Source organism: Oryctolagus cuniculus, chromosome 3 (assembly GCF_051225735.1).
Source record: "Oryctolagus cuniculus isolate XC-2025 breed Fujian yellow rabbit chromosome 3, ASM5122573v1, whole genome shotgun sequence".
Lineage (NCBI taxonomy): Eukaryota > Metazoa > Chordata > Mammalia > Lagomorpha > Leporidae > Oryctolagus > Oryctolagus cuniculus.
The window spans coordinates 90,124,556-90,152,551 of NC_142869.1; the positions used below are offsets into that span (position 1 = coordinate 90,124,556).

Here is a 27,996-nt window from a genome sequence, read left to right on the forward strand (position 1 = left end):
CAGATTGTGCAGACTTTCCAAGGCTGATTGTCCCTAAGGTTACTCAGATGTGTGCACACAGGAACTCTCAGTTTCTACTAGTGAAATCTACATTAGTGCAAGGACTTTGGATAGCAACTTGACGACCTATCGATTTTCAAACTGTATGTATCATATCTGCCTCAGTAATTTTATAAATTTCTTAAATGTCATACAAGTATCCAAAGATACTGTGTAGAGATGCTTACTTTGTGTTTTGCATTGTTTTGTCATAGCAAAAAACTTGAGACAACCTAAGTGTGTATGAATGAAGTAATGATTAAACAAATTACACTCTAAATTTCAATATATTTTCCAAAGTTAAAGGAAGATATATCTAAATGAAGTTTCATAAAAGATGCCTATCATATATTGTTAAGTATAAATTTATGTCAGTATCTACAATGAAACTGTTTGAGGGGTGGGTGTTGTGGCACAATGTTTAAGATGCCATTTGGGATACCTGCATCCCATATCAGAGTGTCTGGGTTCGAGTCCCCACTCCACTTGCCATCCAGCTTCCTGCTAATGAGCACCCTGGGAGTCAGCAGGTGATGCTCAAGTACTTGGGTCCTTGCCAGTCCCATGGAAGACCTGGGTGGGGTTCCAGTCTCCTGGCTTTGGCCTGGCCCAGCCCTAGCTGTTATGGGCATTTGTGGGAGAGAACCAGCAGAAGGAAGGCCTCTCACTCTGTCATTCTGTGTTCCAAATAAACAGAAACAAAGAAAGAAAACTTTTTGAAAAAGAAACTGAGACTTAACATTGACTACCTTTAAGGTTTATGCTTATTTTTTACCTTATATAATTTTATACCATGCTTCTTTTTTTATTTTTAAAAATTTTTTTTTTGACAGGCAGAGTGGACAGTGAGAGAGAGAGACAGAGAGAAAGGTCTTCCTTCGCCATTGGTTCACCCTCCAATGGCCACCGCGGCCAGCGCACCGCGCTGATCCAATGGCAGGAGCCAGGTGCTTCTCCTGGTCTCCCATGGGGTGCAGGGCCCAAGGACTTGGGCCATCCTCCACTGCACTCCCTGGCCACAGCAGAGAGCTGGCCTGGAAGAGGGGCAACCGGGACAGAATCTGGCGCCCCGACCGGGACTAGAACCCGGTGTGCCGGCGCCGCAAGGCGGAGGATTAGCCTAGTGAGCCGTGGCGCCGGCCTACCATGCTTCTTTCAAAAGAGCCCTGCCCTGTCTAATTTTCCCTTTAACAACACCTTTTAAATCATGTAATGAAACGTAAATCCCAATTCTTTTAGGTTGCAGCTACCTAGTGAATGATCTCATATTACACAAATATCCCTTAGTCATAGACCTCTGAGAACACACATGAGCAGTGAAGGTAACAAAATGATGTTGAATTTCATTCACCCCTATTGGAATCATGGAAAGGGGAGAGGTACATATGTTTGAGACATAAGATTAGTTCCCAAGATTTAACGAGAACTTTTATGCTATGTTTAGTTTCAAATCCCCATCAAGATGTGAGTGGCCCAGAGGGTTTTGTCTGGATTCAGGAACAACCCAGAGAAAGAACAGTTCTTGTGATTTCTGATGCCCTGTGTCAGGACACAGAGACCTATAGACAGAATTAGATTTTAAATTTTAAAAATAGTTCAGGGGCAAAGAAAGCACAAGAGTGAGAGTTATGAAGGTACTTCAAGAAGTTCCTGACAAAACTGAGTTAAAAGTTTACTGTAGTTTAAAACATGTTTGAAATCCATGCAGTTTTTTGAGGATACACATTTCCCGTGTACATTTTGTAGTACCTCTGTAATATGGAAATTGTGATAATTTTTACAAAATAAATTTTAAATTCTGACTTGCCCAACAGGGCAGTATTTCCTCCTGGTAATTTACTGGTTTCCGTTTTATCTGCTCTTGCTGCTCAGAAATTGAGTCTTTTTGTGCTGCATTCACACTTTGCTTCTAGGATCCAAGAGTCAGCAGATTTAATGGAATATCAGTAACCCAGGCCCACTGAAGATGGATGCGAATGTCTAGCAGCTGGCCTTACCTTGAGATGTTGAAGGCAATGAGTGTAAGGATTTTAATGAGGGCAGTGATTTTTGAATGACTCCCTGGTTCGGGAATAGGAAAATCAGGAGCCTAATCTCTCTACGCCCTGTGGATACCTTACCTAGTGTCTCATCAAATATTTTCACCTAAAACTTCAGTCATCACATTTTTAAAAATTGATATTGCCAATCTAGTGTTTTCTAGATCTTAATTCCTCAGCTTCTCTCAGTATCAACACAGGTCATTTACCTGTAGCTCAGCTTTGTGTAGGTGAGAACATTTACCTGGTCACCTTGAGAGGGTGAGAACGGTTGCCTCCATGAAGACTGGGCAAAGGACGCAAAGAGAACAGTTATGGGAGGGCCAAAGCCTCTCAAAGTCATGGTCATTTTCTCCTAAATTCTTTTGCATGTGTATGGGATTGAACAGAGCCACAGTAAATGAGAAATTAACCCTGAATTTGAACCTCAGAGCCTGGGAGTTAGGTAAAATTCTGCTGCATTTCAATAGTTCTAAGCAAGCAATTTGTTACCCTTTATCCTTTAGTGGAATTGATGAACAGGTGGTTTTCAGAAGATCACTCAGTATATTTAGCTTCTGAAATTTGAGCAAGGCAAGCTGTGATTGGCTGCTCCGGTCACATGATCATTCAGAGACCAGGCACCACGCTGGCTCTCAGCTCTTGCCTGGGGTGCTCAGGAGGGGAGAGGTGGGAGAGGCTTTGCTGCTGAGGAAATCTGTTTGGTAGATTGAAGGTAAGGCCAGCTTCTGCCTGTTTCTGTCATGTGCTTTCAGGAGGCCGCCCACCATGTTCCCTGAAGTATTGTTCAGAGTTTTGGGTCATAACTGGGGAACGTGGTGATGGAAATGGTGGCTAGCAAAGTCTGTAGCCCCCTGCTCCCCCAAAGCCTACTAATTCTGACTTGCAGAGTGTGTGATGAGGGTCAAGTCCTACACTAACTGACTTATGGCTCAGCCAAGTTGGCTGTCTTGTCTCTCTCTCTCTTTTTTTTTTTTTAATTTCTTGCCTTCAGTTTTTTTGCCCCTAAATGTATTAGTAGGAAAGAGATCTATATTTTCTATGCTCCTATATTTATCCTGTTCCACTGGGCTTCATGTGCCTCTGAAGGAGTGGCAGTTTCGCTAGCTTAACAAAACCAGCCACCGCGGGGGATTGGTTTACATGGCAAACATCTCTGGGTGAAGGGACAGCTGCTCCGAGTCGTCATCCGCTGGTAGCCAGCGTCCCATTGCCTGGTGTCAACGGCGAAGGCCTTGAGCGGGCCTGTCGTTACTTCCCGAATTAGAAGCGCGGGCCAAGACCTACAGTCTTACATGTTCTTCAAGCAATGCTCTAAAGCCTTGTTACTTTTCAGGTTTGGACAAGCGCTACGGAGAGAGAAAAATTCATACAAGCCAATGGTGTTCGGGAAGAAAATAAGCCTGTTGCCTTGAGGTTGCTCTTTTTCATTGAAAATTTATCAGCAGATTTCTTTTCATGTGCTGTGGTGTGAATCATAAGATATGTTACGTACAGTGAATTACAGCAGTATAGAAAACCAAATTTGGTGTGATAAGTTCTAGCTTCTAAAAACCAGACTGACCTCCTTTTCAGTAAAATTTTTGCCTGAAAAATGTTTCTTTTTTTCTCAAGTGTTTGCAAGTTTAAATTCTCTCTTCCTTGAGTCCCAAATCCTTCATTTCCTTAGTTCAATTTGCTTTTACAGCTTTATCTAAATTGTTCACGTAGAAATAGCTTTACTTAACCCATTACTGATGCAATAAGGAGAAAGAAATATGAGGCTTCATTGTATGGACCTACATTTTAAAAATCTCCCTAAGTCTGCAAAAATATATAAATATCTAGAATAGACTAGATTTTATTTCTGTTTTTATGATGCTATAAAACAATTTCTGTATTGGGGATAGATTCTAATGTGTTTTCATTTGTATGGCATATGAAAAGTTTGTAGGTGCCACTACTACTCTGGGAAAATGGCAGATGACGAAGAATATGAGGAGGTGGTGGAGGTAAGATTTAAATAAAACAGTTGACAGCTAAGTGGTTTATGTAGTGACAATCAAAGTCGTGTAGGTGAAGTAATCATTCGCAAAATACATCATCTATTATAATTCCACAAAGACTCATCAGTAAAGCCTAAGAAAGGAATATTTTACGTTCAGTTTCACTATAATTATGTGAGAAATAGAACTGAAAGGAAATATCATTGTTTCCTACTTTTGCTTTTCTTTAAACTCCCAAAAGAGAAAACCCCACAAAGTATAGGTGGGTTTTAGTTTGTGATCTAAAACTGCTTTACTCCCCACTTTGCAATCTCACTGATCAAAGGGACAGAGGTGATGAAGGGAACAGTCTGAACACCGGGCTGTTTCTCAGCATAGTGACAGGAAAAAGCTACTGCTTACTCTCGGCTTCAGCTTGTTGATTATCTATAGGGCAATGTGGGTTAATTATTCAGAATGATCACACATAGGAGGTTATCTACATATATGAGGTATTATACATGTATACGTGCATGCATGTACACAGACACAAACACTCATGAATAAATAAACTCATGAAGGTCATACATGACAGTTGGGACCACACTCTCCCAGCTACGCCATTGTATTCACCCGAGAGAACAAGACTAGTGTTTGCTTTTGGATTTTAAATAAGAACAAAGACCACGTTAGCTTGAAATATTTCCTCCAGATTATTAGTAGACATCTGACACACTTTACAAGCTTGTTACTTATTTTATATTTAGTTTATATCATTTTGTTTTTATCATATTGCAAATTTTCCTTTCACTTCACATTGTAGAAATAAAATCTAATCACTTGGGACTACAATCTGCATAGATACATTGCCATGAATCTAAGAGTACTTAAAAAGGACCAATTAATTATGAATATATAAACATGAAAACCTGGGACTCTTGGAGGTGGTTTTGAAAATCTGTTTTTTCAAAAGACGGAAATTAATGACTAGAGCTGCTCGGAATAAATTCCAGATGAAAGTATCAAGATTAGTCTCCGGAAAATTATATTACTGAGCAATCTATATCTAGATGAATAAAATTCTGTTTTATTCTACAAATAAAATTGCTGTTGTTAGTGAAGGGTATGGATAAAATGCACTCGTCATATAGAATTAGTCTCATACAATATAACAGTCAGTCTCTCTGGTTTAAATGTAGATGGTGACATTCTCCATCTTCAATATTACCACTAGTGAGCATTTTACTTATGTTCCAAAAGGTCAGACTAATAGGTATCTAACACACAATTGTAAATTAAATTGTCTTCCCAATGACGATAATACCAGGAACAATCTAAGCTTCCAACTTAAATGTTCTTTGTCTTCCTTAAAATAGTTGTGTTCGTTTTCCCTGGATATTATCCTTAGTGCTAGACTTGATGGATTTAACTAGGTGTCATAAAAACGGAAGGTGCTTTTTTGGGCATCCTATCCTTGCCATTTTACTCTCATTATTGTTTCTAGTTCTGGCCAGCAGGTGCTAAACTAATAGGCTACCCACCAGACAGTGCTGAACCGAGGTCTTTTTGACCTTAAAAAAGATCATGACAGTGACATGAGGCAGATGAGAAAATGGTTGGGGAAGAGTTTAGAAAACAGAAAGAATCTAGCTTTAAAAATATATTTCATAGGGAGCTTGGCCATCTGAAATGTATTCTGTCACTCTTTACTCAAACTTAAACTTGGAAAGAAAGAGAAAGAAGCAAGGATCTAATTAGTGGCACAGCTCTGAAAAAAAAAAAAGAAGTGAGATTTGGCATACAAGTGAATGCCAACCGTTTGGATAATGTTGCTGGTTTTGCAAGCTTATTTCTAAGATGTATTTACCAGTTGTGAGAGCCCAGCAATGGTGAAATTGAATGGCTCCTGAAATACAGCTTTTCCTTGGGTGCTAAGAAAATCCAAAATAGTTACGAATCATTCATTTTGGTCGCTGATGTTTTGTGTGACCAGAGGAATGACTGCAAGTAGTGTTGGCATCAAACAGTATTTCCTAATATCTTCAGTGTTGAAATGACAAATATAAAAGAATAATTCTCTATCCTGAAGAACTCATGATTTCTGTTGTTATGGGTAAGGACATGCAGGAAAAATATGAGACTTTAAAGTAGCACAAGAACATGAAGGCACATGAATGAGGGACACTAGGCAACTTTTACAGGGGAGTAGAACAGGTGGCCTCTTGTCAGCAGTGACACAACTGGGCCATGGTCTGCTGCACCGAGGGCAGAAGGAAGGCCACTGAGGGACATCTTGACTCTCAGCATTTTCCTTCCTTTTAGAAAATGTTCTGTTGGCACAGATAAGAAAAAACAAAACATACAATGAGATGCGTTTTGTGGACTGAGAAAATGAGCTGAGCGTTTCGTTTTTATCCCTTTTGTTGTGTGCCTTGGCCTGCAGGGGCCTTTCCTTCTCTGTGCCCTGCAGAGCGAGACATGGATGGGGCAGAATTCCACTCCCCTTACGCATCTGAAACAAAATGTCAGCCAGTTTCTATGTGCATCTATTTATTGCTGATGATGTCAGACGTAGAACAAAAGTAGACTCTGTCTCAGATCCTGGCTGCAGGCATCTCGGAGCCTTCAGCAGTAAGTAGCAGCCTTGCTTCCCCATGTTACATGGTGGAGTCTTCTCACTGGCTTCCTTCTTCCCTTGGTGTCTACAGAGCTTCATCTTAGCACCTGTTTGGGGCCATCACACTGTTGAAAAGGACTCACCCAGGACTACGGAAGAAGTTCTTGTTCTTTAATATGCAGAGGGGTAGAGAAATAACTGAGATGTGTGTATGCTTTTGGATCTTATTATTTCCATGATAAAATCCCTTGAAACGTTTTGTTTACACTGGGGTTTCTGTTTCGCTGTTAGCAAGCAGTGAGTCTTATTGACGCTCCTCCTTGTCCAACCACACACTCAGAACACTGTTCTTGACGCCGTAAAATGGCTTCCCCTGATTGGATAGCAGCCCACGACACCTTGCTCGTCTCTCTGCATCTCTTTGCCCAGTTTAATAATGCTCATTTTAGCTTTCATGGGGCTTCACGTGGTGAAAGTGCAGGCCCCCTCACTTCCGCCTTTCCTGTAGCTATTCCAAGCCAGCAGAGCTAGTGAAGGGACCTCAGTGTGCAGCAGAGACAGAGGGAGCTGGTTTTCTCTGGTTCTCAGGCCACTGCCTCTGCTCTATTCACAGTACTACACGGAGGAGACAGTTTATGAAGAGGTGCCCGGAGAGGTAAGGCCCAGCCACGCCTGCATGGACTGCGTTCTCATTGAAGCACAAGGGAACTTCTCCTCTCTTAGACTTCCCGGGGCCACGGAGATGGCCAAAAAGCATTTTCTGAGTGAGAGTCACTCACCTATCTATGCCCAGACACTGGTGATGAAAGAACAAATATTACCTGTCGACTGGTGGTCTCACTGTTGATGTATCCAAGATGGCAGGGCGTGGTCCCTCCTGTTGATCACGTGTCATTTTCTGTGTAGACAATGCTAATAAGATTAACATCAGCGGCTGTTCTTATTCTCCCACTGCAGCAGGAGGGATGGCCTAGGCCTTCTGATTGGCTTAGGGACCAGCTGTTTCATTGTGGAGTCCCATCTTTGCCCCTAGCATGGTGGCTCTCAGGCTTTGGCCCTGATGACACAATGAATTGCTACTCAGATTTTAACACTTGAGAATTCTGAGAAAGCCATGGCCATAAATATTCCAAGTTGGAACTCCCACCAGCCCTGTCTCGCTAGGTGAAATCCATCTCCAGCGCTTCATTTTCTGCATGGAGTGGCTTCTCTTGGAGTGTGACGAATTGGGATGTAGACAGCTAATTCTGAAGCCTGCACCCACAGCCTGCAACTGCATGAAGCTAACATCCGTATTTGCTCTCAATTGGTTAGTTTCTCACAGTAATCCATGCATTAGCCGTAATGGGCAGGCAGCAACCTGTTAGCAGTGATTGGACAACACTAAGGGGAGTTTTCATGGATGTACAATTTCCTTGTTAAATTTTTTTTTCATTATTGACATTAAAACTCTCCTTTTGGTACAGATGATATTAGTTGTGAATGAAATGATATTGTGAGAGGAATTGAAGACTTGGCTGCCTATCTTTCATTTTCAAAATGAAAAATACTATTTTCATTTACTTGAGAGGCAGAGCAACACACACACACACACGCACACACAGGTTTCCATCCACTGCTTCACTCCCCAAATGCCCAGACCAACCAGGGCTGGACCAGGCTGAGGCCAGGAGCCCAGAAATCCATTCAACCTTCTACATGGGCACCAGCAGCCTAGGCACATAAGCTATCATTTGGTGCTTCCTAGGTGCATTAGCAGGAAGCTGAATTGGAAGCAGAGTAACCAGGACTTGAACATACACTTTGATAAGGGATACGGTTCTCTCAGAGACCTGGACTACCTTCCACTGCCTTTCCCAGGCTACTAGCAGGGAGCTGCATTGGAAATGGAGCAGCTGGGACACGAACCAGTACTCAATGGAATGCCAGCATGGTGGTGGCTTTACTCACACCACAATGCTGGCCCCCATTATCTTCTTACATGCAGTGCTTTTTATTTTAATTTACAAGTTATGTATTTGAAAGGCAGAGACAGAACAAGCTCCCATCTGCTGGTTCACTCCCTAGACACCCGCAACAGCTAGGGCTCTGCCAGGCCAAAGCCAGGAGCTGGAAATTCAGTCTCCCATGTGGCTGGCAGAGACCCAGCTACTTGAGCCATCACGTGCTGCCTCCCAGGATGTGTGGTAGTAGGAAGCTGGAGTCTTGAGCAGAATCAGAACTCAAAGCCAAGTGCTCTAATACAGAATGTGGGTATCCCAGTGGTGTCTGCATTGCTGCACCGGATGCCCACCCCAGCATGCAGTATTTTTAACCTTGGTCTAGACTCAAATATTAAGTCTTCTTTTCTTCTGGAATAGCCTATTGTCAGAAATGGTGATTTTCCACCTACTACATACGCAAGACTATTGTGAGAATAATTCCCCATTACGTTGTCGTCATTAGTCTTGTCCACCCAACCATTTATTAGTGTTAAGGGCACTAATTTTACATTAGTTTTTAACTAAGTCTAGAGAATGGTAGTCACTTATAATATTTTAGCCATTTTTGTTTTTTCAGTCTGTTATTCTTTGTCTCATACTACAGTGGAGAATGCCTACAGAACAAGCAACTCATTTTTTCTTGATTATTTAAAAGTTAATATTAAAGTCACTAATTTGAGCTTTATTCCTTTCTCTTAATCTTTCATCCCCAAATTCCAAATTTGCTTTTACTTCAGCCAGACAACTTAAGAAGATTTTCAAATGTTGGAGAATATATTATTTCTGATTTTTGTGCTACCTTGAAGTGTTTGAGTGGCTTTTTGTAAATGTAATGTTTAGGCTGTGTTGCAGATTAACAGAAGTAACCATTTCACTCTGTACTGTCTCTGAGGATCAGTGTTCAGATTTATGTAACCTGATAACCTTCATGAGGAAATGGTGTGTGGTTTCTTGCTTTGACCTATGTGGGATATGGAGAAGTAACACCAGGAATGTAAATCTGACTCAGAACTAGAATAATGTATATTAAGATCATGGTCCCACAGGTTTTTTTTTTTTTTTCTTCCATAACAATATTAACTGTGTGTGAAAATTTCAGACGATAACAGAAATCTATGAAACTACGACAACAAGGACCACATCTGACTATGGGCAATCGGAAACTTCCAAACCAGCGCTGGCGGAGCCAGCACCGGCAAAGCCGGTGGAGAGGAAGAAGGTCATCCGGAAGAAAGTGGATTCTTCAAAGTTCATGACCCCCTACATTGCACACAGTCAGAAAATGCAGGATCTTTTCAGCTCAGTAAGTTCAAAACAACTTCTGACAACCTGGGTTTATTACTGAGAAATCACTGGTCTGTTTGGGATGATGGCTAGATTCTGTTTTTTAGCTTTGTATGAAAACAGAGTGTACTTTGCAGTAATATAAGCTCTTTATTATGACTCTTGGATTTTCCTTTCATGTAATTCATTTGTACCATTGCAGCATCAGGGAAAGCTTCCTTATTGAAATTATTCCGGCAAAATGGTCAGTTATAAAACATTTATTAGTATTTAATCACTCTGAGTTAGCCAATCTAGAATGATGAAATCAGAAATATAGATTTGATGTTAGTTCATTGAAACTAAATAACTTTGTACACTATTTCTGAGCAGAAGAGCCTCTTTTTACCTTTTTAAAGATTTATTTATTAGAAAGTCGGAGTTACAGAGAGAGGAAGGGAAAGGCAGAAAGAGATCTTCCATTCGTTGTTTCACTCCCCAGATTGCCTCAAACACCAGGGCTGAGCCAGGAGCTTCTTCCAGGTCTCCCATGTAGGTAACAGGGGTACAGTACTTGGGCCATCTTCCGCTGCTTTTTCCAGGCCATTAGCAAGGAGCTGGATTGCAAGTGAAGCAGCCAGGACACGAGTCGGTGCCTATATGGGATACTAGTGTCACAGATGGTGGCTTTACCTGTTACGACACAATGCTGGCTCTTATTACTTATTTGAAGGAGGGAGGGCAGGGAGAGGTGTGGGGGGGGGAACAAACGCATGCTTTTCCACTTGCTGGCTCATTTCCCAAATGCCTGCAGCAGCCAGGGCTAAAACCAGGCTGAAACCAGTAGCCTGAAGCCCCATGTGGGTGTTAGGAACCCCAGTACTTGGACCACCTTCTGCTGCCTTCCCAGGCTCATGGGCAGGAAGCTAGGTTGGAAGCAGAGAAGCCAGGACTTGAATCAGCACTCTGATATGAGATGTGGGCATCCCAAGTGGTGGCTTAACCCACTGTGCCACAATGTCTACTCAGAGCCTCTTAAACAGACAAGCTAAATGTGTGTAAGAAGAACCTTAAGAGGTTAGAATAGTGAGGAACATGTAGCTTAGAAAACTAAGGGCAGACTAAACTCTTTGGAATTAAGGACCAGAATGTGTGTGCCCTAGCACAAGAGTTTTTAACTGGGACCACACAATGACTCCTTTGGGACCTTTGAAACAGCCTGCTCAGGTCATTCTGGTTAAATTGTTCTGGGGCTGCAGCCTGTGCAGAAGGAGTTGGAAAAGCTGCCTGGATGATTCTAATGTGCAGGTTGAGAATCGCTTCTCTTGATGGTTCATAGTCCTTGGATTTCCATATCCAGTGCTGCAAGTTGAACTGATTGGAAACTGATTTAGATCCATTCCCATGGATCTAATTTGTTAACTGTCCATGGTGGGCTGAGGTCTGACTTGGTGGCTTGACTGCACTTCCTCTGGAGGCTTAAGAAATGAAATATAGAAGAATGCTGGATTATCTAGGACTGAAGTTTATATCAAAGGCATCCTGTTGTGATTGGCTAATGAATACTCACTTTTGGTTAAGTGTTAACTGCTTCACATTCTTAGGTCAATTTCTTTTGTAGATTCTTGAATGATCTAAGACTTAGGTTCCTAAAACAAGATTTTAATTCCTCCTTTACCACTGCAATATTCCACAAAGAAATTTTTTGCCAATTTGTTGCCAAAAATCTCATTAATTCAGACCCTATGATCCTAGAATTTTGGATATTCTGAACAGAATGCTGGCAAAGGTCTCTGATAGTTTCAAAGTGGTTGGTAACAAGTAGTGTAATTTAAATTGTTAACCACTCCACTGCCTTTGAAGTTTTAATGATGATAAGTTATGCACATTATTGTTAAAGCAAGAATTTCTTGTATATTTACCAGAAATAATAATATTGAATTCTGTTACACAATAGTCCCTAATTCAGAGTTTCCATTAATTCAGCTAGTGTCCCAGCTACTCAAACCACTGAGGGTTAGCTGCAACTTCTGAATGAGTATTTTTGTATTATATTAGCAATCAGATCTTTACAGACTCAAGTTCTATGTTTTATAAAACAATTGAAACTCAGGTGATACACACACATACACATATATGAATTTAGACAAAAAAAAAAAAACCCTCAAGAGAATCATTTTAGGACACTTTCAATAAAATAAGCTGTAATGAGTTTCTGCTGTCTCCAGGATCCAATTGTGTTTAGGAAGAGCAATTAACAAATCTATTTCAGTATTCTTAAGAGTCAGGGAAGGGAACAAAAAGAAAGCTGTTATAACTGATAATTGTAACTTGGAGTTTCTTCATTTTTAATCAGGTAGGGATGCGTGTGTTGCCTGAAATTCCTGCTGCTACTTGTCAGGTTTTAGGCTAATATCTGATATCCTTTTCAGAATAAATACAAGGAGAATTATGAGAAAGCAAAAGGACAGCCATATGCCAGCACATCCGATACCCCAGAACTTCGCAGAATCAAGAAAGTACAAGATCAACTCAGTGAGGTGGGCTGCATCACAGAAAAAGGAGAAAGACATTTCAAAAATATGTGATCACTGCGGGAGGAGAGCTCTAAGTATTTGTAGGGAGCAAGGAATGGAATTATTGTTGAATTATTCCAGAAATGCAGCACAAGCTCTGGTCGCAGTTATATTGCTGTAAATGTGAACCCAGAGAGACTTCTAAGGGTGTGGCTTAACAATTTAGTTTGAGTGGAAACTGTGAGATGGATGCTCCAACTCAGTCAATGTGGTTCTCCATACTGGAGGGCGGTGAGGCCAAGAAGCAGCCACCAGCTAGATGTTTAGCCAGGAAAGCAAATAAGCTGTAGATATGGGTGCTCCAAGGATCTTTGAAGATTGCCATTTTCTAGCTAAAATGAAGAGATTTTGCTTTATGATACAAATTTTTAGTCATTGGGGTTAATGCTCTTTAATACTACATATTCATGCCTGTCGTGAACTCTGATTATGCATTTCTTTTGTAGGTTAAGTATCGAATGGATGGCGATGTTGCTAAAACTATTTGTCACGTAGATGAAAAAGCAAAAGATATTGAACATGCAAAGAAAGTGTCGCAGCAAGTCAGTAAGGTAAGGACAAGGTGGGGATGACTGGGGTATGAAACAGTATATGCATTGCTTCTGCCTTGTCTAAGAGGGAAAAAAAACCAGGCAGGCCTGATCCTGCTCAGAAGTCCTATAGGCAGTGTGAATGCAATGCCCACATGCACCAGGAAGGCTACACAGATGACCAAGGTGGTGCCCACAGAAGCTATGGGTGGATTAGAGAGTCCATGCCCTGCCCAAAGATGCAGCTGGAACTCAGCACCAGGCAGTCACTGCAGAGAACAGTCTCACGTCACTGGAGTCTCTTATTTCTTTTTAAAAGCAGTCAGGATCTAGATTTTTATGAGAAATTTTCGAATTTCAAGTGTAGGCAACTAAATAAAATAAATTTAAATACCATGCAAGTCAAAAGAAACATGTCTACCAGCCAAATTGAGCCAATGACTGACTGGTTGCCATCTCTGGAAGGGATCTATAGCGAATCAGAATCATGATTTAGTTCAAAACATGAGAATTTTCAAGTCAACACTCAATAAGGCAGGAAAAGTATTACAGGATGTTGACATGGTCAGTGTTCCGGTAACATGTCAGCAGCCTTCATGTGAGGACACCTCTGTGACTCTACCTTTTTTCTTTAAATCCTCATGCCCTTGGGTGAAGCATCAAGCCATTGACACTCTGCTGTTTCTATCTAGGTTTTATACAAGCAGAACTGGGAAGACACCAAGGATAAGTACCTGCTTCCCCCTGATGCCCCTGAACTTGTCCAGGCCATTAAGAACACAGCCATGTTCAGTAAGGTAAGGGCCCCTGCTCCATCACCAGTACTTGGTCTTGTTTTTGTTTTTTAGATTTATTTGAAAGGAAGAGTGACAGAAAGAGAAATATCTTTCATCTACTGGTTCACTCCTCAAATGGCCACAACAGCCAACTCTGGGCTAGACCAAAACCAGGAGCCAGGAATTCCCTCCAGATCTCCTTCATGGGTGGCAGGTGCCCAAGTACTCAGGCCATTTTCTGCTGCCTTCCCGGGTGCATTAGCAGGAAGCTGGATCAGAAGTGGAATAGCCAGAACCTGGAAGGTCACTACATGGGATGTTGGTGTCATAAGAGGGAGCTTAACCAGCCATGCCCTACCAGCCCCTCCGTCTCCACTTGAGTCTTCCTGTGTCATCCTACCAAATACACTACAGCAGTACCTAGTAAATGCATGGTAATCCAGAATACAGTCCCCCAATCTTTTTTGTGCGTAACCTTTAGATATGTGGGAGTGTAGGAAAGGGGCTTGGCAAGGAGGGGCTGAGAGAACTCTGGGACAGTGGACTGGAGACAGTCCTTCGGGAACTTGAGCAACCCAGTGGGAAGTGAATAGGGATGATGAAGATACGCCTGGCAAACAGCCAAGAGAGCTGCATAGTAGCTCTGTAGACCCAGTGTTGTCACTCTTATGACAGGTTTATTTTTGTGACAGAAACTATGTGAGCTGCCTCCTGGCTCCTCATAGCCATGTTAGCACTTGTTGCAGAAGGCAGGAAAAGTAATAGAGAGGACATAAAACACATCTTCCCCACCCAGAATGAGATTTATTAGGAGAAGCCAGAGAAGTTTTTTTTTTTTTTTTTTTTTTTTTTTTTTTTTTTTTTTTGACAGGCAGAGTGGACAGTGAGAGAGAGAGACAGAGAGAAAGGTCTTCCTTTGCCGTTGGTTCACCCTCCAATGGCCGCCGCGGCCGGCGCGCTGCGGCCGGCGCACCGCGCTGATCCGATGGCAGGAGCCAGGAGCCAGGTGCTTTTCCTGGTCTCCCATGGGGTGCAGGGCCCAAGCACCTGGGCCATCCTCCACTGCACTCCCGGGCCACAGCAGAGGGCTGGCCTGGAAGAGGGGCAACCGGGACAGAATCCGGTGCCCCAACCGGGACTAGAACCCGGTGTGCCAGCGCCGCTAGGCGGAGGATTAGCCTAGTGAGCCGCGGCGCCGGCCCAGAGAAGTTATTAATAAAAATGACTTGGATGGATAGCAGGGGAAGTTATCTGTGAATTTTATTTACCTTTTCTGAAACCTTGCCCTTGGTTCTTTTTGCTGTTAATGGATGAGATAAAGGCTCTGTATTTCATGTAAAAATGATCTCACCTTCTCATACCTTTTCCTTCTTTTCCAATTTAGAAACTTTACACTGAAGATTGGGAAGCAGACAAAAGTTTGTTTTACCCATATAACGACAGCCCGGAACTGAGGAGGGTCGCCCAAGCCCAGAAAGCGCTCAGTGATGTAAGTGCAATCAGTAGCTTTTAGGAAGGTGGAGTCAGGAAAGCTAGAGTTCAGAGGTGCAATGAACATGTGGTCAGAATACTACTTTTAAAGAGACCAGATTTCACAATGCAGAGGACAGTACCTAGAAATATTATAATGATGATGTCTTATTTAAGTTAGATATAATTTATACTTTATATTAGGTACAACTTAGTCCCACTCCCTCTTCTTAGGTGATGACCCTGAGTCTAAGGTCATGCAGAGAGTGAGTGGCAGAGTCCAGAATTATGGTCCCAAGGCCAATGTTCCCAATGGAGCCTGTGTTCTCTTTGCCCTTGGCTCTGGATGATGGTGGTAAAGGAGAAAGGCATTTTAAGTTGAGGGAGCATGGAAGCAAAGGAAAAGAGGTGAAATGAGTCTGAACTTGTAGGGGGAAAAGAAAATGATTGAGGTGAGTGTCTAGTTTGGGAGCAGCAGGACCTTGAACTGGACATAATAGCTTTGACATGATATGGCAGGCAATAAAAGGTGTCATAAGACTCTGGAGAAGAAAACAACATGACAATATAGACCCTGGAGAAATTTTGGGAAATATGATAGATTGGGACTAGGAAAAACTGGGAATTGTGATAATTTGTAGAAGTGTATTTTAGTGATACATGGATCTGAGAGATGATGGGCAAAGGAGTGGCAGAAAAGAATCTGAAGGTAACAAGTATCAACAAGCGTTAATGACATCAGATTTGAGAGATGAAGGAGAGAAAGGATCCATGGATGAGTTTCTGTCCACAGACTGATGGTTTGGGTGAATAAGGGTAGAGATGTGTTAGTGGAGAGGGAAGTAAACTTGAGATAATGCAAGGAATATTCAGATCAAGGCTTTCTATGGCTAGTTTGGAAATTTAGCACCATTACATAGTTATGAGATCAGAACAAAAGTGATAGCTGAAGATAGGAGAGTGTGCAGGGGAGGAAGAATGACCAAGGGCAGGGAGCTGGAGGGCACCACACTGAGGACATCTGGAGAGGATCCAGGAAAAGGATAAGGGAACAACAGAGAAGTTGAAAGGGAACCAGAAAATGCTGTCATATGAGTCCAGGGAGAAGCTTCCAAGAAGACACTTAATCTCTTGATACCTTCCTTTGCCCATAAAATGGAGAGATGAAGGGTCATCTCTATGCAACTCTAGTGCTAGGGACTTTGAATGATTAAAGTTGGCCACATCTTTTTTGAGATCTCACAAATGAAAATGTAATGAAGGAGAATAAACATAAGGAAGTAAAATTTTCTCCTTCTTTCTTTTCAAAGATTTGGCAATTAAGATACAGCTTTTATTTTTAATATAGACTGAGTCAGCACAAAGTGTCACATTACCAGTATGCCTATTAATACTGTTGAATTTCTCCAGTGCCTAAGCAAGCTGTTGTCCCCACAGCACATTACTGGGTAGACCCTGAGATTTCAAGTGAAGAGCTAGAGTTTAGAGGTTCCCTCTTCTTTCCTGTACCATTGTTCTGGAACCTCTCAACTCTGGCCATCATGTCTTCCTCATTATCTAAGTAGAGACTAAATACTGTAAGCTGATCCAGAGTCCAGAATTCTAGCTAGACAGACTTCTGAACAAGGTTCTTGAGAAAGGAGGATTTCCCAGATTTGATTTCTCTGAAACTTCTTGACAGGATGTCATATTTAATAAGCACTTTTCCTGCTTGAATGTTGCTTTCTCTCTACAGACTTACCCAACCATGGAAAATCCCAATGCCTTACACCTAAAATAAAGTCTTCACTTATTTAAAAGAAAGTAAGCAGTGGAATTTCCATAAATAGATTTTAAAGTTTTTTTTTTAATCCTGATTGATTTAATGTTCAGGAAATCCTTTGTTATAGGATTTAGGTAGCCATTGGATAAGATATTGCTGTACTTGGTTGAAGATGGTTGGGATGCTGAAACTATCCAATTCCTTTATTTTATAAATAAGAATGCTGCCATGTGGAAGGAAATCCAGTCATAGAACTCTTCCAGTTGCATAGTGGAAGAGTTGGGAGGATAATTCTCTTCAGTTTTCACATTCAGAAATCAGTCATTGACTCCTCACTGTAATAAGGAACTATATAGATTACAAAGGTTCCCAAAGAGAGTCCATGTCCTCTGCCATCTCAGGGCCCACAGTCCAAGGAGGTACAGACATGCAAGCAACCAGTTACAATGTCATCTGATAACTTTTTTTTAAAAAAAAGATTTTATTTGCTTATTTGAGAGGTAGAGATACAGACAGAGGAAAAGACAGAGACATCCTCTGGTTCTCTCCTCTCAAATGTCTACAATGGCTGGAGCTGGGCCAATCTGAAGCCAGGCGTTTCTTCTGTCTCCCACATGGGTACAGGGGTCCAAACATCTGGGCCATCTTGCACTGTTTTCCCAGGCCATAAACAGAGAGCTAGCTCAGAAGAAAAGCAGCCAGAATACAAGCCAGTGCTAATATGGGATGCTGGCACCGCAGGTAGAGGCTTAGCCTCCTACATCACAGCACTAGCCCCTGATAACTTCTTAAAAAGAAATCATGATCAAGTTGAGTTTGATCTTAGGAGAAAAATACTTTGTCTGCCTCAAAAGTCAGGGATGGCTTAGTGTCACTCATCCCGAGACATGAAGAAGGAGCAGAAGTTTGCAGAGAGATGAGGAAAATATAGAGTTGGAGTACTCCATGGAGAAGGAAGGGCATGGATGAGTTCCTGAGGCACCTGAGGGCTTTGTGTGCCTGGGGAATCTCTAAATAATTCTGCATTACTTGAAGTAGAGGTCAAGATTTTTGGATGAAAATGAGGAGTCAGTAATGAAGAAAAAAGGAGAGCAAGAATGAAGGGATTGTATGATTCATGATTACTTTAAAGTGATAGAGGCCAAAGGAAGGGAAAAAAATAAAGGAGATTGAAGATGTGAGGGAAAAAAGGGGTGACTAATAGAGCCAGGTACAAAGGGAGCCTGGAGGGAGTAGCATTCGGGGCACAGGAGTCATGCCCTGTCTCCCTCTGGGTTAGGACAGGGGTGGGAGAGGCAGGGATGAGTATGGGGAAAGATAAGCATCTGGTCTATCTTTACTCTATAAAAATGGAACCTGAGAGTTGTTTGGGAGACTGAAGTACAGTGTTGGGGCCTTAGAGTAGCCCTGAGAGTAGAGACTGAGCAGAAACATATAATAGAATGTTCAAGCTTCATTGAAAACAAGTGGCAATTGGATACCACAATGTCAGAGTGTTGAGTACATAGTCCCAAGCAAGTTGCTCACGGAACATACCACTGAGTAGGCACACAGATTTTTTTTCTTTTTTAAAAAAGATTTATTTATTGACCTGAAAGGCAGAGTGATAGAAAGAGAGAGAGAATGGAGAGAGAGAATGTCTTCCTCTTCCTAGTCCATTCTCCAAATAGCTACAATGACAGGCTGGTGCAGCCCAAAGTCAGGAGCCCAGAGCTCCATCTGGGTCTTCCGCCTAGGTGACAACAGGTACTTGGGCCATCTTCCATTGCCTTATCAAATGTGTTAGTGGAGAGCTGGTTAGTGGATCAGAAGTAGAACAGCCAGGACTCAAACTGGCACTGTAATGTAGGATGCCAGCATTTCAAGCAGCAGTGTAGCTCACTGCACAATGCTAGCCCCAGGCATGTAGATTCCAAGCTAAATGCTTGGTTCAGAGATTCACTCCCTTGTACCCTCTTCCTCTTAACCCTGTTAGTCACCTTATCATTGCCCGGTTCAAAGAGTTGTGTGATTTTCTTTAGTAGCACTCAGCATCCCAGGTATAAGAACAGAGGAAGTATGTGGTTGAGTTCATCCAAAGATGGGGATTTTTTAAGGAAATGTTATAAACAGACAAGAGTTTTGAGTTGAACATACTGGTTAAGACAGAATAATTGCATGATTATTCATGATTCATTATTCATGATTATTTTAAAGTGATAGGGGCCAAAGGAATCACAAGTCACAGGATGGAAACAAATGGAAGGAAACAGAACCAGGCCATGGAGTCCTAGAGAAAGGGGAAAATTCAAAGCAATAAAAATCACCAGCAATACTGAGAGCAAGGACATGTAACATCTCTAAGGACAAATCATGACAACACAGTACACTAAAATTTAAGACTTCAAATGAAGATGAATATATATATATTTATTAAAATGCAAACTAATGGAACATGCGAAATAGAATAATTGTCTATGACTCACAAACACCCTTGTCTTTCGTTTTGTCAGATTGTCTACAAAAAGGGTCACGCTGAACAGCAGACTCAGTTCACATCTCTAGCCGATCCTCCAGATATAGAATTTGCCAAGAAAGTAACCAATCAAGTGAGCAAGGTAAGTAGAGCCAGGACACCGTCTCCTTTAAAAACTCTGTTTTATAAAGGTAAACCTAGAAATGAAGCACACTCAGAATTTTTACATGTGACCACCTCCCCCCCAAAAAAGCTATATGGATGATCATAATGAACTAACAAATGTTTAGCTAACTTGATGAATCAGTAATTGACAAACGTGAAAGTCATGTTTTGAAAACAGACCCATTTTATAATGTCACTTGACATTTCTCCTTATGGGAATAATATGCAGTAATAGAGTAATCATGCAACCACATGCTCCCACAAGGATCTGGTTTAATTCAGTGTGAAGATCCCGTAGAGTTTCATGTGCTCAAAAGTAAGAATGCATGAGTGGGCTCCTAAACACAGCCTAGTTGACAACAGTGGGCAGTGTACCTCATAACTTTTAAGGCCCCAGCCAAGAGCTTAGTTTGCCTATATTTAGGTTGGCAAACTAACTCCGAGGAATGCAGCCCTGACAAGGAATGCAGAGAGACAAATGTGCAACAGATGAATAGGCCTATGAAAAATTCCTGTTTTAAATTGCTCCAAATCAGGCCACTTTCTCTTGGGTTATTGCTGCTTTTAAACCTTTCTTTGCACTCTCTTAGAGGTCAGTCTCAACTGCTTCAATTTTGATGGAATTTCAATATTTCTGTCTTGTCTAAATATTTTTGAAGGAAATTATTTGTCTAGTAGAGGACAGAGAAGAAAAAATATGAATCATGAAGTCTATTCAGGGATGCATTTGTCTGATATTGCAGATTGCCTAACTGTGTAACTAGGGGCTTTTTGGATAAAATAGCTGGTAAATATGATAAAACTTCACTAGCAGGAATACCACCAACCTGAAATTTTGCCTGGGGTTAAGCAGAAATTAACTTTAGAACTGTGCAGAAAAAGATAGTCTAGTTAAAGTGTGTATATTTTAAAAAATATTCAGGAAAAAGACAATTTGTGTTTTTGGAATAAAAAGAAAAAGATATTTTCAAGCAGTCACTTAAAAAAACAAGTCTATTTTTAGTTTTCATTTGAAGCATATTATAAAAGATATCTTTACTAGGGAAACAGTCTTTCATCTCAGCTGAGCATGCAGTGTGGGTCCTTGAAACTGATTTTTAAAAATCTCTTTCAAGCCCCTCTATAGTCATTCCCTCCACTAATTCAGGTTTGCAAGTTAGTTTAGAGCTGTACATTTCAATATGGTAGCCACAAGCTAAGTGTGACGATTGAGTGTGTGTTATGTGACTATGACAAGGTGAGTAGTAGTCAGTTTGGGCACCTACAACAAAATACACGGGGTGATTTAAGTAATAGCATTTATTTTTCAAAGTTCTGGAGTCTGGAAGCCCAAGAAGAAGGAGTCAGTTCTTCTGAAGGCCCCTTCCAGGCTTGCAGACAGCTGCCTTCTTGTATCCTTGCATGGTAGAGGCAGAGAGGAAGTTTCAACTCTTCTTCTTCTTTGATAAGAACACTGACCACAGCACAAGCATGCCACCCTCATGACCTCACTGAAACCCAATTACTTCCGAAAGGCACCACCTCCAAACACCATCACTTTGGGTGTTAGGGCTTCAACACATGAAGTCTGAGGAGACATATTCATTCTATTACACAGAGTCCTATAAATGAGAGATATACTGGATCTTGAACCTTTGCTATGAAAAAAGAATATGAAAGAGCTCATTAGTTATTTTTATGTTGATTACATGTTGGAATGATAACATTTTGGATCCACTGGGTTAAGTAGAAAATATTTTTAAGGTAATTTCGCACTATTACTTTTTACATTTAAAAATATCTTACTAAACTGAATTGCATTTTATGTCTGTTGGACTGCCCCATGCTTCTTGGATAAAATGGCCATGTCAGTACTTTGAAAGCATTGCCAGACTTGGATTTGCCCTAGTAGAATAATCATGGGCTAAGAGATAGATGGCTATAGATGAAGATTACCAGATTTGGCCATGGTGACATTTTACATCCTAGTCTTATCCAGATTTTCAAGTTCTTAATGATCATTGTGCATCCAAAATAATAGTCAAGTTGAGGAGAAATGCTTGTGATCAATAGCATCCATCCAACAAGTGAGGCATGGGCTGCCAAGAGTGACTTATCTGTAGGCCTCTTTCCTTCTTCTGATGTCTTTCCCACTGTCAAGATACTTTGATCCTTATTTCAGCATCATCATATCCTCTTTCCTTCCAAAAATAGGTAAAAATGTGCTTTATCCACTCACCCTTATGCATTTATACTCATAGTATTTCTTTGTTGAATTATGTCTCCCTTCCAATTCAGATGATAATAACCACATCTTTGCCATGATTGTATTAATGCTGTGTTCTGTTCACCAGCCTTCCTTATTCCACATGTCAAAATCGAGTCTCTCAGCTTTGTCTTTGGCCAAAGTCATAAGCTATATGGCGCATCTTCTACTGGCTCTGCTGCATTTCGTAGCTCTATCAGAGATTGATATGCAAGCAGAGGTGTTCCTATAAGCAGGCATTCTAGGCGAGGAAATTATGCATGCTCTGATCAGTTCTGTGTGCAGCACTGGGAAGTCCCTTTCATTTCTCTATGCCTGCCTCTTTAGTTCCCCCTAGATTCATAATCAGAAAAACACAAGATTAATGTTGGAATTTCTGGTTGATACACAACTGGATTCTAGAGTTGTTTTCTTTAAAAAATTCCTTCAGTGACACATTTTTCTACAGCATGAAGATGCTGGGCTGTGGTTCTCTGAAACCATGGAAACTCTTCTACCACACAGAATTAGGAAGACTCCCATTGAGTTCACCAGAAGAGATTTGATTAATTCAGAGAGGCAGCCCTGGGCCCACTATGGGCAATAAAAATACCAGTTGGGATGCCTTCCACCCTTGAAAGGATAGCTCTGCTATGAATACAGCCATTGTTGAGCCACTCAAAAATAAAGAAAAGTATGCTTAACTAACTTCTTATTCCTTTCCATTTGATGACCTCTTAAAAACTGCAGCTGCAAATATGGAAAGTAGAAAAGGAAGCCATATGTTAAGACAGGATATAAGGGTGCCTCATTTGTGGATCTGTCTTCTGGGGAGGAGGGGCTATGGTTTGGGAGAGCAATCTTTTTCTATGAACATGTGGTCAGCCTCTTACCACAGAGGGTATCCCAGAACTTGTCATGGACCCAATGTGCTTTCTTCTATTAAACTAACAGATAAAAAAAAAAAAAAAAAACCTGGAGAAAGTAAAATTGATTCTTTTCTCCAGGACTGTTTTGCCAACTCACAATGCAACAGGATGAGAGAGAAGTGTTAGCGATAATCCTTGGAGTTGGGGTTGGGGGAGGTTGGGTGTTGGATAGGAGAGTCTCATCTCCTTGTGTCACACAACATGCCAAACCTGCAGAGTGAGGCCCCTTCGGCTGGCAGAGAGGGGCCCTCACAGACTACTCCAACCATGACTTTACTCAGCTTCTCTCCTACCTGAAAATGAAGGGAAAGGTCATAATTTTTCCTCAACAGTTAACACACTGCAGCCCCCTCCTGTGTAGTGCAGATCTTCCCAGATTTGGGCATAGCCCCAGGAGGGATCACTGAGATCGAGAGATCCATCTCTACCTGATCTGCAGCTGGTGGTTGGAAGGAGGAAATAACAACTTAGGGTTCATGACAGGTAAAAAAAGAGGAAAGACTTTGGATAAGGGGCCTGACTGGTCTTAAATTCTTGCTTTGCCTCTTGTTTTTAAAGTTTTTAATTTATTTTCTTTAAGAGGAAGAGACAGACAGAGCTCTCCCTTCCATTGCCCAAACAGCCAGGTTGAAACCAGGAGTCCAGAACTCCCTCTGGTTCATCCACATGGGAGACAGGAACACAAGTACTTGAGCCATCACTGCTGCCTACAATGGTGCACATTAGCAGGAACCAGAATCAGAAATGGAGTCAGGACTTGAACCTGTGCACTTTTATATGGGTTGCAGGTGTTCCAAAGCATCTTAACTGCTATGCCAAATGCCCACCCCTTGTGTTTCGTTGTAAAAACTTTTTAAAAATTAGACATTTATTCCTCATTGTGAGAATCTATTATTCAGTTTCCCCTAACAGATCTTTATACACAATACCTATTTTTAAAATAACAGTTCAGGAGCCGGTGCTGTGGCCCAGCGGGTTAGCACCCTGGCCTGAAGCACCAGCATTCCATATGTGCGCTGGTTCTAGTCCCAGCTGCTCTTCTTCTGATCCAGCTTTCTGCTATGACCTGGGAAAGCAGTAGGACATGGCCTAAGTCCTTGGGACCCTGCACCCATGTGGGAGACCCTGAAGAAGCTCCTGGCTCCTGGCTTTGGATAAGCACAGCTCTAGCCATTGCAGCCAATTGGGGAGTGAACCAGTGGATGGAAGGCTTCTCTCTCTGTCTCTACCTCTTTCTGTAACTCTGTCTTTCAAATAAATAAAATAAATCTTTAAAAATTCAAGGATACTTTGAAAAGTTCGTAGAAAGGTAAAATTAAAAGGTGAACTTATTTTTGTGAAAAAATTTTGAGATTCAAACATAGTGCTTTCATAAAATACATTTCCATGAGGCCCCCTTGTAACTGCTACTTCTCAAATCTAAAATGCATGACAAACTTCTCTGTATGTCAGGTTTGATAATGCCTGGGCCCAGTTGCTCCTCTTTTGGCAACAAGCAGGGGGAAGGATAGCAACTCTCCAAAAATTGTAGGTTAGATCTTAACTCAAAGTATGTGTACATCAACAACCTTTGAAGTTGTGTTTATGGGCATTTCATAGTTTTCTCAGATTATTGAAGAGTTGCATGCATCACAACAAGGTTAGAGATATGTCTGTAGATGCTCTCAGCAAATCCAAAATCAATTTTATTGACTTCAGTTCTTTAAAGCTTCAAAAGAGGAGGGTAGGTAAATTAATACAAATCTTAGCAAATATTTCCTTTGAAGAATTGTCTCTTTCTTGTACACACACACGTTTCTTTTCTTCAGAGTTCTTTTCATTATGATAATAATGTTTATTATAGTTGTCTAGCATTTGTCTAGCATTGTGCAAGTAATAAAACACTCTTTAGTGTATGATCTTATTTAGTTTTCCCATCAGTCTTCCATAAATATTATTGCCAGCACTTGTGATTGAGAAAACTGAAACTTGGAGAGGCCAAGTCGTACCTTTAGGAGTGAAGTCTTAGGCCCAGAGCTTCCAAACCCAAGGCTCTAAAATGTTTAGCTATGGAAACCAGTTGGCTATTAATTGCTATATTTACCCTCTAAGAAGAGTATAAATAGGTCTTCAAGAGGACTGGGCTTCTTTTAACTCGGGTTCGTTGGTTCTGCACATCATTCATCCTTAGTACTTTTCTATTAAAAGAATGCCAGAAAGCAGCTTCTTTTTTTTCTGGAAGGGTGTATGTCATTAAAGTCTACTAACATTTCACTGAGTCGTGGAGGGGACTTGGCTCTCACTCAGCTCTGGATGTCACTCACAGGCCCAAGTTTGAGGTTGGGTTAGGCTATTTCTACTCCAAGAACATTTAGGCCAAATTAGTTCAAAGCCACATGTCATGGTCTCACTTTAGGTTAGTATAGTTGAACAAACATTCATGAGGTAACTTCCACATGCTGCACTTTGTGTTAGATTCAGAGGATATGAAAATGAAGATATAACACCTGTCCTCCAGGAACTCACAGCCTGGGATTTAAGTGGGGTAGTACTGGGAGTAAGATGGGGCAATTCTACTTTTGAGTTCTTACATTTTTAAAAATATGAATGAAGAGGTCTTATTCATTGGCCCGCCAAATTAATTTTATGGTGATGGTTGTTTTCTGCATAACTAGGGCTTTTGGAAAGGCTTAGAAATGGAGTTCATTTGATATGGAAATCTCAGGTTGATAAGTTTTCTTGTAACCAAAATATAAATACAGGATGACTTCTGAGTCTTACTCAAACATGAAGGAACTTCTGTAAAACCACCTGTCTTTGCCCCTCACAACCATTTCTCAAATAAATATTAAATAAACAAATACCTAAATTTCTAAATGAATTAAGTCCCTAAACTCAGTAAGGGGAGAAGTAGTACTTTCTTTCCCATTTTCTATTTATACCCACTCACCAACATTTCTCGTTGGTTAAATCCACCCTACCCTGGAATATTTATTGAAGACATCTATTAAAGACCCAAGAACATCCAAGTCAGGATATTTTTCTGTCTTATTTGTTAATACCTGGTTTTGCTTATCTTCATTTTATTTTTTTTCCCTAGCAAAAATACAAAGAAGACTATGAAAATAAAATCAAAGGCAAATGGAGCGAGACGCCTTGCTTTGAAATTGCAACTGCCAGAATGAACGCTGATAACATCAGCACTGTGAGTAGGAACAGACAGCTGAGGTTGGGGGACGGAGCCCCTTTTCTTGTGACTTCTCGCTGCTGCCGACATCTGCAGTGAAACTGAACACGTGGGACTCCTCCTCTCGTGGGTGGCACCTGGGATAGAGTTCCTATTAGGAATCCCACAAACTCTCTTCCTTTCGAGAAATATTATTTTGACAGATTTCCATCATTTTGACCTCAATTTGTATGGCAATAACATTGCAAGTAGACCCTCGTATGGGCTGCAAAGTTAAAGAGCTCTTTTTAATCTACTGTTTGCTGGGGAACTAAAATGCACATTTGTGGAAGTGATTGATTTAGTTTCTCCTCACTAGAAGACATAGTATAATTACTTCTTTTCTCCTAAGTTCTCTGTTCCTCACCTTTAAGAGCTCTTCCTTGGTAACCAAGAAAGACCATTTTAATTATTCTGTCAGTCCATTCTAATTGTTCCAAATCTCTGTTATTAATCATGTTTGTGCAGGCACCACCAAACTTTTTTTTTAAAGGATTTATTTATTTATTTGAAAGGCAGTATTACAGAAGCAGAGGCAGAGAGAGACAGAGAGGTCTTCCATCCACTGGTTCACTCCCCAGATGGCCGCAATGGCTGGAGCTGGGCCGATCTGAAGCCAGAAGCCTGGAGCTGCTTCTGGGTCTCCCACATGGGTGAAGGGACCCAAGTACTTGCTTTTCCAGATGATAGCAGAGCTGGATCAGAAGTGGAGCAGTCGGGACTCGAACCGGCACCTATATGGGATGCCAGCACTGCAGGTGGCAGCTTTACCTGTTACTCTACAGCACCGGCCCCAACCACCAAAGTTTATATATATTTATATATTATTATATATTATATTACAGAATCTATTATATAATATATAATAATATTAGATTGAATATATAATTAAATATAATTATACATCATATAATTATATTTATGAGATAATTATTATGTTATATAATTAATATATAATTATTAATTTGTCATATAATTATATTTAATTATATAATATATTATAAATGTAGAAATATATTAGATTCTAATATATAGTTATATATATTATATTCTGTAATATAATCTGACCTGCCTACATCAGGGGAGATGGTGGCTTCTGGTATTTTCTTCAAATGCCCAGTGTCCTCCCTTGTAAGCCTGTGCACAGTTTGTTTCTATCACACTTCTCTAACATGTTTAATGTCTTACAGAGAAAATACCAGGAAGATTTTGAGAGCATGAAAGACCAGATTTACTTCATGCAGACTGAAACACCAGAGTATAAAGTGAATAAGCAAGCTGGGGTGGCAGCTAGCAAGGTATGAGGACATTTTCCCGTTTATCTACACTGACGCCATCGAGATAACTCTCTTAATACTCTGGCTCTTGTTTGTACAGACCCACCAAGGTAGGGACCAGTGGATCTCAGGCATTTGAAGAAAGATAGGATAAAAACAACAATCTGAACAATGACAAAGGGCTTTGGAATTATAATAGGGCCACTGAGTTTTTTAAGAAGCTTTGTCATGTATGAACATTAAAACACCCAATTATCATCTTCAACATTTCATAGAGTAAAATGCATTTTTGTATCCAGAAGTAAAAAAGGCTATAATCTTAGCTAGTAGGGACTTCCCCCAGCAGAAAGACAATTGGCAGCCTAATGTAAGGATTATGGCTCTCCCACACTCAAAGCTGCCATTATTTGTATTATTTTCTCACTGAACAGTGCAAGACCTGATCAGAAGTGAGACATATCAATCTCTGGATATATAGAATATCTTCAGTAAATACTCGGACTCCTTGACATTCTAAAGGGGGATGGGGACTAGAGAAAGCATAAACTTCCAAACCAAACACACTGGGTTCTAATACTGGCCTTGGCTCGGCCAGAGTAGAGAAAAACAAGATGATTACATCCCAGGTGCAATTCAGCAACGTCTTGGAGCAGTAGAGGTAGCACAGCGGTAGTTTTAAAGAAGAGTCTACCTGATTTGCTGAAGGATTGGCTGAAGAGGGGT

At 41.0% G+C, this 27,996-nt stretch overlaps 1 protein-coding gene and 1 long non-coding RNA gene across 51 annotated transcripts in view; both read left to right on the forward strand.

Annotated features, from left to right (window-relative positions):
- The first annotated feature begins 2,716 nt into the window (after positions 1-2,716).
- NEB (nebulin) overlaps positions 2,717-27,996 on the forward strand; it is a 217,198-nt gene continuing 191,918 nt past the window's right edge. For all 50 annotated transcript variants that reach the window (XM_089328355.1, XM_089328318.1, XM_089328323.1 and 47 more), the window contains exons 1-12: positions 2,717-2,793; positions 3,415-3,494; positions 4,005-4,069; positions 7,273-7,314; positions 9,741-9,944; positions 12,337-12,444; positions 12,927-13,031; positions 13,703-13,807; positions 15,171-15,275; positions 19,511-19,615; positions 25,871-25,975; positions 27,187-27,294. In XM_089328355.1, the coding sequence (XP_089184481.1) occupies positions 4,034-4,069; positions 7,273-7,314; positions 9,741-9,944; positions 12,337-12,444; positions 12,927-13,031; positions 13,703-13,807; positions 15,171-15,275; positions 19,511-19,615; positions 25,871-25,975; positions 27,187-27,294 (1,023 nt within the window). In that variant the 5' untranslated portion in view covers positions 2,717-2,793; positions 3,415-3,494; positions 4,005-4,033. The remainder of the gene's footprint in view (positions 2,794-3,414; positions 3,495-4,004; positions 4,070-7,272; positions 7,315-9,740; positions 9,945-12,336; positions 12,445-12,926; positions 13,032-13,702; positions 13,808-15,170; positions 15,276-19,510; positions 19,616-25,870; positions 25,976-27,186; positions 27,295-27,996) is intronic.
- Positions 20,948-22,570, forward strand: LOC149127424 (uncharacterized). Its single transcript, XR_016230862.1, has 2 exons — positions 20,948-21,029; positions 22,314-22,570. It is a non-coding gene; the product is annotated as an uncharacterized LOC149127424 (long non-coding RNA).